At 45.6% G+C, this 13,157-nt stretch overlaps 1 protein-coding gene across 2 annotated transcripts; it reads left to right on the forward strand.

The window, feature by feature from the left end:
• The first annotated feature begins 813 nt into the window (after nucleotides 1-813).
• Nucleotides 814-12,810, forward strand: LOC101874582 (serine/threonine-protein kinase PDIK1L-like). Of its 2 annotated transcripts, XM_005146389.4 has the most exons (5): nucleotides 814-884; nucleotides 2,462-3,085; nucleotides 4,773-4,989; nucleotides 6,967-7,216; nucleotides 10,608-12,810. In XM_005146389.4, the coding sequence occupies exons 2-4, from the start codon at nucleotides 2,540-2,542 to the stop codon at nucleotides 7,197-7,199; spliced, it is 996 nt and encodes a 331-aa protein (XP_005146446.1). In that variant the 5' UTR covers nucleotides 814-884; nucleotides 2,462-2,539; the 3' UTR covers nucleotides 7,200-7,216; nucleotides 10,608-12,810. The 2 variants fall into 2 exon arrangements, with proteins under 2 accessions (XP_005146446.1, XP_033916616.1); XM_034060725.1 differs by lacking the exon at nucleotides 6,967-7,216.
• Nucleotides 12,811-13,157: the final 347 nt, after the last annotated feature.

Here is a 13,157-nt window from a genome sequence, read left to right on the forward strand (position 1 = left end):
TTATTTCATATTAGGAGCACTGGCTGTTATTAAAACCAATACTGAAGGTATGCAATGGTGACACAGAGGTTGCCCACAGGGGAAACCTCCCAAGCCTTGCTGATTAATGCCAGAAGACCAGGATGCTCCAGTCATCAGGCTGAATCCCAGCTGCAACCCCTGAGTCCCCATCACTGTCCTCTGGGATGACATGTGGGACCACGGTGGGGTTTTATTTGGTTGCCACTCGCAATGAGAGTGCAACCAGGGTTTATGTTCTATGTGTTTTCTTGCTCCTGTTTGCTGGGATGCAGATGGTCCCACCTGCTTCTTGCTGGTCCTTCTTCCCATCCCCATCGATGTTAAGGGTGTATTTAGGACAGAGATCTCTACAGCAGTTTAACCATACACCCCAAAGACAGCTCGTAATACTGCATTTTAGTTTGGAAACGGGCGGACAGTTGCACAGTTGCCTGGCTAAGGGGACAGAGAGACGGACAGACAGACAGAGAGAGACAGACAGACAGACGGACGGACGGACGGACGGGCAGGAGGGCGGGCGGAAAGCCACTGCCTTCCGCGCCGCGCCCCCCGCAAGCATTAACTCCAGCACCGCGACACTGTGCGGAAGTTTGGTCTCACCCGGCACCCTTCGTCCGCCGCAGAGCCTGCTGGGATTTGTAGTTCTCATGTTGCCACAGTCACGCAGGCGTACAACTTCTCTTCCCGGGCGGCTTGCGCGGATAAAGAGAAGCGTTCGCCGATTGGTCCGCCGGAGGCTCCGCCTCCCCCTCTCTGACTTGTGATTGGTTGGACCGCAACCCCCTCCTTCTGGTTGGTAGGCTGCGGGCAGTGGGTGGGGCCGCTTGGCGGCGCGGGAATTGCGGCTGCGGCTGATGCCGGTGGTGAGGAGGAGCGGGAATGGGTTGGGTCTGGGGCTGCTGGGGCCTGAGGGGGATGGAGCTGGGGGGGGAGTGACCTGAGGTAGAGCTGCGGCCTGAGCTGGACACGGGCTCTTACCTGAGGTGCTGGGAAGTGCTGGACCTGAGGGGATGGTGGGGGTGCGATTGAGGTGGTGCCTGAGCTGGGGCAGGGGTGTTAGACGGGAAGTGGGGAAGAGCTGGGCCGGGGGCGGTGGGGAAAGGGGCTGGGGTGGGGAAGGAACTGGGACTTGAGGGTGGGGAAAGGAACCTGAGGGGAGGGGAAGGGGGTTTAGGCGGGATGCTGGGAAGAGCTGGGCTTGTGAGGCTGGTGGAGGCTGGGTATAGGGAAGGGCCTGGGGGAGAGTGGGGTGGGGAAGTGGCTGAGGTGAGGCAGGGGTGAATGGAGGTGGGGGACCGGAGCTGGGCACAGGGGTCGGGGCTGGGATACTGTGGGGGTAGGTTTGGCGAAAGGGTTTGGGCTCTTCCCAAACCTACTTTGGAGAGGAGTGGGGCGGCTGAGGTCTGGATAAAAGGATGAGAGATTTGGGAAGGGGACACAGCTGGGGGATGGAGCTGGAGGAGGAAGCTGGGGTTTGCTGGGAAGAGGGGGATTATATTGGGGGAGCTGGACTGAGGGTTTGGGAAGGGAGAAGAACTTGAGACGAACTGAAGGCTTTGAAGCTGGTGGGATAGGGAGAAGGGGAAAGTGTTAAGGGGACTGGGGGAGGGATATGTGGGGCATGAAAGCAGAGAATGACTGATATGTTGTTAGGGAGCCAAACAGAATGATGCTGAAGAGCACTGGCACACACAGAGGGGTGAAATGAGAGGTTGAAAAGGGAGAGGGTTACTGGGGGATAGGGCAAGAATTGAACGAGGGACCATGGGGATTGCAGTGGGAACCTGTAGTAGACAGTGAAGTGATGAATAACATGGGATGGGGGTCCTGAGAGTGAGACAGGGAGCTTGTGGCAGAGGGGGAAGTGCAGTGTAAGGCTTGCAAAGGGACTGGAAGAGGGTGAGCTGGAAAGAGTGAGCATCAGGGCATGGACTGGTAGAAAATTGGTAGTTGAAGTGCAGGGACATGAGGTAGCCATTGACAGATAAATATATTTATTGGAGCAGGAGTGAGAGTGAAAGATTTAGTGCCAGACTGGCACTTCTGGCTAACTTTATTTCTTCAAAAGTCAATTCTGGTAAAAGTAAGTTCAGTTGTTACCCAGGAGGTTTTGTCTTTCCTTCCCTGCCCTGCTTAGGAAACATGTCTACATAGTTCTTTTTCTTTCTCACTAAACTTTGTCCACTGTGGACAAATCAATGTCACTTCATAGGTGGTTCTATCCCACTGTGCAGCCAGGATTGTACTCTCTAATGTCTCGGTTACCATGGATATAGACTTTCTCTTAGAACTCTGTTTTAGCTGTTGGTCCTCATGAAGTTGCATCATAAAACAATGCATATACTGCTAGAATTGATACCACTTGGAATTATTTGTAGTTAATCATTGGTAAGCTGTTTTGCTGGGGGAGTTTTAAGCTTTTTATCCCCTTCTCTTCCAGGGGTTTACTGCAGGTGACTGATTGCCATGAGTTCAGGTATTTTCCTCTGATTTGCTGTTCACTGAGCTGAAGTGAGGGATGGCTGAGGAAGCCAAGTACAGCATCATTCGGGAAGTGGGCCGAGGAAACTATGGGGTGGTTTATGAGGCCATCCTTAACCAAACTAGAAGCAAAGTAGCTGTGAAAAGGATACACTGTGATGTGCCTGAAAATGTAGAACTGGCTCTGCAGGAGTTCTGGGCCCTGCAGAGCATCCAGAGGCAACATGAAAATGTGATCCAGTTGGAGGAGTGTATCCTGCAGAATGGCCAAGTCTTTCAGCCCATTAGTCATCGTTACCGGAAATCAGACAGCCACTTGCTACTCATTGAGACCTGCCTGAAAGGAAGGAGGTGTATGGATCCCAAATCAGCCTGCTTTCTGTGGTTTGTGATGGAATTCTGTGATGGTGGCAACATGAATGAATACCTGCTGTCCCGCAGCCCCAATGCTCAGCTAAACAACAGCTTCATGCAGCAGCTCAGCAGCGCAGTGGCTTTCCTGCACAGAAACCAGATAGTGCATAGAGACCTGAAATCTGACAATATTCTGATTTCTCATAGACGTGGAAGTCCCATAGTAAAGGTAAGGGAATAAAACTTTGTTGTAATGAGTATGTGCTTTACACAGCACACCAATACAGGCAGGGGAATGAAGGGATTGAGAGTACCCCTGAGGGGAAGGACCTGGCAGTACTGGTGAATGAAAGACCGGACATGAGCTGGCAGTGTGTGCTTGCAGCCCAGAAGGCCAATTGTATTTTGGGCTGCATCCAAAGAATTGTGACCAGCAGGTCAAGGGAGGTGATTCAGCTCCTCTGCTCTGTGAGACCCATCCTGTGTTCAGTTCTGGGGCCCTCAGTACGGGAAAGATGTGGACCTGTTGGAGATGGCCCAGAGAAGGGCCATAAAAATTATCAGAGGGATGCAGCACCTCTCCTGTAAGGAATGGCTGAGAGAGTTGGGGTTGTTCAGCTTGGAAAGGACTCTAGGGAGACTGTATTGTGGCCTTTCAGTTCTTAAAAAGGGCCTATAAGAAAGACTGCAATAGGATGAGGGGTGATGGTTTTAAACTGAAAGAGGAAGATTCAGGCTGGATGAGGAAGAAATTTTTTACAGTGAGGGTTGTAAAATACTGGCACAGGTTACCCAGAGAGGTGGTGAATGTGCCAGGCTGAATGTGATTCTGGGCAACATGATCTAGATGAAGGTGCCCCTGCCCATTGCAGGTGGGTTGGACAAGATGACCTTTGATGGTCCTTTCCAACCCAAACTATTCCGTGATTCTACATGCATACATGTCATATGCTTTGGAATGGGCTTTTGATAAGTCTTGTGACACTTGTAATAAGCATACTCAGAACATCTGATATCAGTTGTGGGCTTTTTTTTCTTAAGGAGTCTTGGAAGGAAATAAAGGTCACAATGGTGTTTTTCTGTAACATCCTTCATCCACTGCTTATCTGTTGACAAGAGCAGCTCAGGGCTCTCAAGCTTCTGCATGCTAGATCATCAGAGAGATCATGATCTGTCCAAAACGAATTTTCTGTGCCCTTAAACTTTAAGAACATACTGCCCTGTTACAACAGTTAGTGCTTCCAGTATTGCTGCCTCAAGCACATATTGATGTTCAGGGGAGGCAGGGAATGTCTTTGTGCTTCATATTGGTGCCCTGATTGAGATAAGCATTGGCTAGCTGTGCTCATTGTAACAGCAGATTGAGAGGCTGTTCCAGCTCTACAAAAAGCTGGGAGCCAGTTTGCTTCTGAACTTGCAATCCCAGGAGTTCCAGTAGTTAGGACATAAAAAATTAGGTTGGTGCATTCAGATAATTCATGTCTTGACCATTCAGATCAATAATGGTATTTGTATTTCGACTCATAGAACTGTCAAGGGACACTTAAATCAATGTCATCTTAATCGCTGTGGATAATAATGGTAGCACGAGAGATTTAGTGTGCTCACTGTGGAACAGTATGAGCTGCTTCTACCACAGGTGGTTTTCAAGGTATGTTAATGCCCAATTAGATGTAATCAGAGTGAACTTGACAGAAAGATAATGATCAGATGCTTGGCTGCCCATCTTAGGAAGGGGAGCAATCAACAGGAAAGAAGTTGGGAAGGGACAGCTAACAGGAAATAACCAGCTCTTGTTCACCAGTGTTTGCACCTGCCATGCTGCGGTGAATTTTGGAGCGGAATTCACTGAGCTGCTGTTTGAAAACTTCGTGTTTGTGAATAACTGATTTTTATTTTCTTTACATGTATTACAGGTGGCAGATTTTGGTCTCAGCAAGGTGTGTCAGGAGAAAGGGAATGTGAACCAGCATCGTTTCTCTTCTGCGTGTGGATCCAACTTCTACATGGCTCCAGAAGTATGGGAAGGTCACTACACTGCTAAGGCTGACATCTTTGCCCTTGGGATCATTTTCTGGGCTATGGTCGAGAGGATCACCTTCCGAGATGGGGATTCTGAGAAGGAATTGCTTGGTGAGGATCAGATCAGTGCTGTCGTGTTGTCACTGGAGGTTCTGGATCTGTAGGGATACCGTCAGAGGTGTTCTCCCAGGCATAGTTACAAATGCTGTGGCACATATGCTTTGGATTGGCCTTTTTCCAGGAGTTTGCAGCCAAAAGAAACACAAATCTGATTATTTTTTTTCTTAGATGGTTGATTTTTTGTGTTTGTTTTCGTTTTCAAGAGGACTGCAAAGAAATCTTTTTCTTCTGCATGCATTGTTTTAACTTGGTTGCTTCTCATGCTGGCTTTCCAGGTCTTGGAGACATATCACTAAAGCAGAGGGAATGCTTTTTCTATTTAGAAATCATTATTTTATTTGGAAGATTAAAAGATTTACAAATACTCTGGGGGATTTAAAGGCTGAGGGAAAGATCGCTTCTGGCTTCTCTGCTCTCAGGCATTCCTTACCCCAAGGAATGCCCTTCAAAAATGGACTTGGCCCTTGTTATTGCTAAAAAATTATAAAAGGGGGAAAATACTTAGAGCTTTTGGTGAGGCATTTGCTCACAGCTATATTCTTTATAGAGGATTTCGTATCTCTATGCTTCCATTTGCTCAGAAACGCTTTTAATGCTCTTAAAACCAAAACTTTTATGGAATTGGGCTTATGAGTTTGTTTGTAGTCTTGACTTGGCATAACCAAGGTATGGGATCGCTTGGAGCACAGAAAAGATGTTCCAAAGAGCCAAATAATCAGCTTGGAAAGGATGTTTAGAAGAGCTGCTTTGCCATCTGGCTGAGTTTCCTCACAGTTTAGAGATGCATGATCTCGCAGGGATGACTCCTCTGATGGCCTCCTTGCTCATTCCCTGCCTCCCCACTGCCGCCTCCTTCCTCCAAATCCCCCACAGAAATGCACGCTTGAAATACTTTGTACTAAATGATTTCAGAAAAGTATATTGCAGTGGAAAATCCATCTCAAGAGGAGAGAATGCCAGTCATGCACATTAGCATAATAATTGAAGACATCTACCCAGGCTCTGAGATCATGGCATACCTGTCTGTCTGTCTTTTAAATGTTTAAATTCTTAAAAGGTATTTCCATGAGGAACTTTGAGAAGCTATTGTGCTACTCCTGTAATTTCTTTTCCTCTCCCTTCCAAGTAGGCTCAGTTCTAATTCTATTATTTGTTTCTTTTTAAAATGCCAAACACTGATAAATGTTTTAGCTCCTGCCTACAGAAACAAGCAAATGGTTGCAGCTGAGACCAAAGCATGAACAGATTTCATTAAAATAGCTCCTCGCCAAGTTGCGATAAGGAGTGTGCAAGGCCAGCCTTTTCTATGCACAGACAGGCCACTGCCTCCAAAACATTTATTCTTTGCTTGGTGCAGGGGCAGCACAGCTTGAGTGAGCAAAGCTCTTTCTACTGTCTGGTTTGGAAGCCGGTTAATCATTTTCAACAACCAGTGAAATTTAGATTACCAGGAGCAAATTTACATTTCCCTTCCTTAATCTTGCTGAGGAGAAGTTGGCTAACAGTAAATGGCCTGTGCTGTCATTTGAATTGAAATTTGTTTGACTAACTGAGCAAATAAGTTTTGTGCTTAACTCTTTTCAAGTCACCTCAGCCACACATAGCCTCCTTCCCTCTTATAGAGCTTCTCAGTCTGGTTGTAGGGAGTAAAATGGAGGCAGTTCATTTCAGCAGCCCATTTTTTCTGCAGATGGTCCCTATAACTGTTTGCTGAGCACACTGTGCTTAAACTTGCTCCCTGTGTTCCACATGGCTGCTCGCACAGCCTTGTGCAACATCATGATTACTATTTAAAAGTAAAAGCCTCTCCTGATGACAGCCTCTCCCAATATTTGGTTTGGCAGTTGTCTCTTAATAAGTGATGAGCCCTTCAGATGTATTGTTTTCCAGATTGTCCATCCATGCTGCACATGACAATGTTTTGTGCACTTTTACTGTACAACCTGACTCCTTCCAACCTGTGTTTAGGAACTTACATCTGCCAAGGGAAGGAGCTTGTTCCCCTTGGAGAAGCATTGCTGGAGAACCCCAACATGAAATTACAGATTCCCCTGAAGAAGAAGTCCATGCCAGGTGATCTCTGCAAGCTCCTGCATGACATGCTGGCTTTTAACCCAAAGGAAAGGTTGGATGCCTTCCAACTAGAAGTCCGAATCAGGCAGATCTCCTATGGCAAAAAGCGTCAACGTTCTGTCTCATAGAGATGAAGGACGTTCAGGTTAGTGTCTCTGCCAGGCTACTCTCTGTTTACTCTGAGCTTAACAGGGATTTTCTGTTAGTGACCAAAGCCCTCTAAATCAAATGTAACGTATAGCAGTTCTGAAAATTCAGTGATGGGAGTATGCAGTCAAACTAGAAGAAGAAAAGGCTTCAATAAGCATTTAGGGAAAGGAATTTGTTTGAAGCGCTTCAAACAAAGAAACTTTTGCTCCCTTAATAGTGTTTGTTCAAGGAATTGGCTGTGCTGTCTGAAATTACCATCCTGTCCTTTACGCTAAACTTCATCTACTTCCACAGATGTGGGCAGGTTTCTTCAGCGTTTACCTCTGCTTGTTTGTTGCTTTTACAATAGATTTGCTAATAGATCTTGTGTTAGTGCATTTTAAATATGACATTCAGGTATGAGAGTAACTGTCAGATTAAAGACAGATTTATTTTTTTAATTAAAGCACTTTTAATGCTCAGAGGGCATCAGAGCTGGATGCCCCAAATGTTCAAGGAGCTTCCTGTCCTTTTTGGCAGGTAAAGGCCTTGATAAATGTCTAGGAAAAGGCTTGACTGGAAGTCTGGTGGCCTTGCCAAGTCCCACAGTGAGGCTGTTGGTTTTGTGTGCCCACTGAATGTCCAGCATAAAATACAAGGCAGTCAGTCATATTCTCTGTCTTTCAGTAGAGCAACGAAAATACAGAAGGGAGTTTCCAGGATTTCAAGTCCTGTCTTCTGCTATCATGGGCTTCATGTTCTAGAATTTGATAAACACATCATCAAAATAAAGGTTTTGTCTGACATTGTCATTGAGAGTGAGCATCTGGCTGTCCTTGTAGCTAAGGACATTGTCCTTTGCAACACAAATGCCTTTCTGATCTGTTTAATACTCTTGATCTTGTGACAGACTTGTCCTTTAGCTTAAAATGTTCTTTGTCCCGGGTGTTTGCCCATTCTGAACTATTTATAGAGAACAGTTGTAACCTTAGCAGCATTTCTTCCTGCTCAAGGTTGGTTGGTTGGTTCCATTGAGGTTGGCTCCTCCATCTCCTCCAGTTACAAATAATTTCTGCACTTTAGATGAGTCTCTTCAGGTCCTTGTAAAGTGCTAGGATTTACTATCCAGTCTGGAAATATTCTTCCTGATGTATTCCAGGATAGCATCTCTCCTTTCATATCTGTCACTTAATCCCCTCATAATTACTTTGTATCCTGAAGCCTTTTTTGACTTGAGTTGCTTCAAATAAATAACATTCTGTGTTAGAGCAGTTACTTTTGCTTGCAGATGCATGACCTTATGTTTTCGATTTCCAAGTTTCATCCTGTCAGTTAGAAGAAGCAGTGAATGACTATTTCCTCATCCTTTTTGATAGCTGTAATACCTCCAGCTTTGTGATCAGCACACTTTTAACTGTGCCAAGGCTGTTAGTTAGAACAGTAATTAAAGAAGTCTGTTGCCAGTGCCAATCTTGATAATACTCCATTCTAGCCTCTTCATTTCCAAATTACCAGTTTCAGTTTCCCCTTGGGACAGGTTAACTGCCTTGACATCTTCCTTTTTGACTAATCCCAGTCTTCTCCTGACTATCTTATACTTCCTTGTGTGGTACATCAAATGTTTCACTAAAATCTCAATGGACAAGACCAATGCTTCTTTTTATCTAAAAGAAATCAGTTTTATAGCTGAAAATGCAAATCCTACCAGAGTAATTGAGTCAGTTCTGGGGACTCCTACCTGAAATGGGAGGCTTGACATACTGTAATAGCAACAGTACCACTAGTTGGCAGGCCAGCCCTGAAGTGGTTAGCCTGCTCCAGAGGAATTTGCAAGGATAAAGAGGGGAAAAAAAAGGCTCTAGCAGCACAATGTCAGGCTTATTTCTGTTGTCTTTACTTTTCATATAAAACCGTAATGGTAAATAGGTTTGCAGACTAAGCTCAGATGAAAAAACACCAGCACAGGCAGGACATATCCCTGAAAACCCTGTCTGTTTCAATCCTCTTCATTTATTGTATCCTCCTGATCTGGAAGAAGATAGCGGAATACAGATTACACTTGATTTTGGCATGGAATTGGAGTTGATGCAGCAGTGACTTGTGGCACAGTGCTTTGTGCCATGAGGTGCTGATGAAAATGCTGTATGCAGCTGTGTTAGCGTGGACTGGAATGGACCCCAACCTGCCTTTTGAAAATGAGGTTGTCTTAAACTCTGATACGTGCATGCTTCAGTCCATAACAGTCTGATTTCATATTGGACTTTGCTAATCTAAAATCAGGAGTAGGATTCTCTGATTCTTGCAATGCTAAATCTAGGAGCTTCAGTAGAAACTCTTCAATAGCAAGTTTGACTCAAACAGGAGTAACTTATTTTTCCATAATTTTTATCATAAAATTGATTTGTTATCATAGGGCAGTGAACTCTAGAGTGTAGGGCAGCCAAACCCTACATGTCAGAATAGTGTGAAAAACATCTGAATGAATTTTCTTTCATGAATTTAAAGACAGGGATAGGGATATAACCTGTGATACAGGAAGTCCTTCAGTTTCACATTGCTCAGAACGATACCAAGCTGTGTGATGCAGTTGACATGCTGCAGGGAAGGGATGCCATCCAGGGGGACTTGGACAGGCTGGAGAGGTGGAACACTGCCAACACTGTGGAGTTCAACAAGGCCAAGGGCAAGGTCCTGCATCTGGGGTGGGGCAATCCCAAGCACAAACACAGGCTGAGCAGAGACTGGATTCAGAGCAGCCCTGAGGAGAAGGACTTGAGCGTGTTGGTCTATGAGAAGCTCAGCATGACCCAGCGGCATGTGCTTGACCGCAGAAAACTGTGTCCAACTGTGTCCTGGGCAGTGTGAGAGACAGGCTGAGAGAACTGGGTTTGCTCAGCCTGGACAAGACTCTGGGGAGACCTTAGAGCAGCTTCCAGCACCTAAAGGGGCCCACAGGAAAACTGGAGAGGGGCTTTGACAAGGGCCTGTAGGGACAGGACAAGGGGGAATGGCTTTAACCTGACAGAGGGGAGATTGAGATGAGCTCTTAGGCAGAAGTTGTTCCCTGTGAGGGTGCTGAGGTCCTGGCACAGGTTGCCCAGAGAAGCTGTGGCTGCCCCATCCCTGGCAGTGTTCAAGGCCAGGTTGGATGGGGCTTGGAGCAAGCTGGTCTAGTGGAAGGTGTCCCTGCCTGTGGCAGAGGTGTTGGGATTAGATGAGCTTTAACATTCCTTCCAACCCAAACCATTCCATGATTTTTTACTGCGTAAAGCCTGCTTGTGTATCCACCCTAGTGTATGCTACCAGTATCCTCAAGGCAGAGCAGTGAGCAAGGGGACCTCATGTTTGGGCCAGTGCTCTTGGCAAGCTGTGTTTTATTTGCCAACTTTGGTGTGTTTCCTTTACAGGTACCATTTCCCGCTGCGATCTGGAGCCCTCCGAGATGGTGAATAACTGCCTTCCTTTGGAATGAGTGGGTCCATCAGAAGACTGTTGCTGGTGTCCAGTTTTCCCAAACGGTTATATTTAAATGGAAAGCAATTTTATTTATTTGTACAGTAATTTTAAGAGGAGAACTACAAAGTATCTATTTTTATCCAAACCTTCAGTGTTTAACTCTTGTTCTTTGATGCAGCGAGTAGCACAGGTGAGAACCTGGGTGAGGTGGTCTTGTCTGTCCGGCCACACTCAGCACAGTCCTAAAGCAGTTTCTCAACTTGCTCTTTTTCAAGCAATCCTTGTGCAACCTTTCACTGCTGTCCTGTGGTTGTGCTTTCAAAGGATGGCAAAGAAACATCCTTGAAGGAAACTGCCTTGAAACGGGCTTCTCTGCCCCATTGCGTGCTGACTGCCTCTCCAGCCCTGGCTTCTCCTTGACAAGGCTGTGTCGCATGTCCTTGGCACACAAGTTTGTCTTTAGGAGGTTTAATTGAAGCTTTTTTCATGTGTAATTCTTCATTCCGTGTTGCTTGGCCATGTAAGCGAGTGATGTCTGCTGAATGAGCTGGCAGTGTTCAGTGTCTGTTCTGCAAACTATGAACAGAAACAAAAATGTATTTTCTTCACAGTAGCTTTTGAATATTCTTGCTTAGATTAACTAAAATGCTTTCTTAAAATAAATACAAAGAATGTTAAAGATGCCAACTCTTGATTAGAACATATGCGTCACTAACACTTAAAGTAGTTTAAGGAATCATGCTTCCTGCTGTGTTAGCTGCTTGTGCCAGCTGTTCTTACAAGGGGAATGAAAAGGACTGAACTGGAATCTTGGCAGGTAAATGGGGAGTCTAATTTACACCCTGTTTGAAAAATATTTTAATGTATCTGTAAACTACCACTGATCTTTGCTTTTCTTAAGGAGCTGGGAGCTCCTGGAACAGGTTCCTCCTGTTCCCTGCTGTTGTGTGGAGGTGAAATAGTGTCCTTTGGGGACAGCTTCCTTTGGTAGGAAAGGAGTGAGCTGCCAAAAGGGATATCCCTTTTGGGTTGAGCCCTCCACCATTGGGTTGAGCTGTGGTGAGCCCTCCACCACTGATGTCCCACAGAAGTCAGAAATGCATGTATTTATGTTAGAAATAGATTATAAATGTTTTTCCCCCTGTCCTACTCTACGATTGTGACTTGGAAGTATAGAAGATTAGTATTATGTGTTATAAATGTGATTCATGGAGAGGATCTTTCTTCCTGCCATGACTTTATCCAGAGGCTCCACTGGCCTTGCAGGGGGAAGTGTAATACTTTATTAGCTGCTCCTCTGGGCTGTAAAATGTTTATCATGCACAAACCAGCATTAATTGACCTCTGTCCCCAGAAGAGATAACAAATGGACTACCCACAGGAGTGGTCCCCAAAAAGAGCTGTTGTGGGAACATATAAAACGCTAATTCAAATGGTTAAATTAAACTTGACTTTGAATTTAGGAAATCCCTAGTCTGACAGCACTCTGGCAGATGAAGCATGTGCACCAACGACAGATGTGATCGCTTCGAAGCTCATTCAGCTCTTGAGACCTCTGCGCAGACAGGGCAATGGTGACTAGAAATGATCTCAAAATGGGGTCTGGACCCTTTGTGGGACACAGGAGAGCATGTTCTGGAGAGCACTTCTGTCTTCTTGCAGGAGACTGGTCTGGCTTTGCAGCTCTATCCCTGTAGCAGAGCTCAGCCTTACCTGATTGCAGTTGTTGCCTTGATTTAAATTCATCTTGGAGTCCTGAAGAATCATAACTCGGGACTGTAGGCTGGGATTGCCTGGCTGCAGCTTTCAGTTAGAAATACTCTTCTGCTTTGCAGTGCTGCTGTTCTGAAGTAAGGTTTCTTCATCCTTCCCTTCCTCATCCTTCAGCTGCTGCTACTCTGCTTTTTGCTACTTCCAAGCACACTGATGATCTTCCAGGGCTCTTTAGTTGACCCAGCTCTGTTTTTCTGGCCTACAGACAGGTCTGTCACACCTGTGCAACACATGAGGAAAACTGCAGGGCACAGAAATGGCCCTTTACTCTTTTTCTTCCTTGTTTTGCTGTGCTGAGTCTCCTCAGCTGCTGGATGTGTTTAGCTAATTCACCTATGCTCTAACCACTTGAAACTCTGTGCTTTATAAGTTAATAAAATGCTGTGGGGTTTTACTGATGTGGTAATAGTGAGCATCTCTTCAGAATAATGTGAAGCTCCTCCTCTTTAAGGTACCACAAGTTAGTAAGCCTTACTCTAATAGCTAGAGAACTGGTAAATGAATGTCTGCAGTGACAGCCTCTAATTTAAGTGACTGCTTCTTAGGGAAAGGGGCGTGAGGGAGAATCCTGGAGCTGCTGTGTGTAACGCTCTGAAAACAAGCTCAGTATTCAGCAGTGATCCAAAGGGTAAATGTAACATCTGTAGCCAGGAGAGGAACAGAACAACACGGATCCATGGTATTCTCCTATTTCAAAAGCTGTATGGAGCTCATTAATATATAGCTGA

Source organism: Melopsittacus undulatus, chromosome 3 (assembly GCF_012275295.1).
Source record: "Melopsittacus undulatus isolate bMelUnd1 chromosome 3, bMelUnd1.mat.Z, whole genome shotgun sequence".
Taxonomy (NCBI): Eukaryota; Metazoa; Chordata; class Aves; order Psittaciformes; family Psittaculidae; genus Melopsittacus; species Melopsittacus undulatus.

Bases quoted from the DNA above. Each gene is read 5' to 3' on its own strand.
- LOC101874582 (XM_005146389.4), top strand. From the start codon at position 2,540: ATGGCTGAGGAAGCCAAGTACAGCATCATTCGGGAAGTGGGCCGAGGA. The intron at 3,086-4,772 runs GTAAGGGAATAA...CATGTATTACAG, and splicing joins GTGGAAGTCCCATAGTAAAG to GTGGCAGATTTTGGTCTCAG. The intron at 4,990-6,966 runs GTGAGGATCAGA...ACCTGTGTTTAG, and splicing joins TTCTGAGAAGGAATTGCTTG to GAACTTACATCTGCCAAGGG.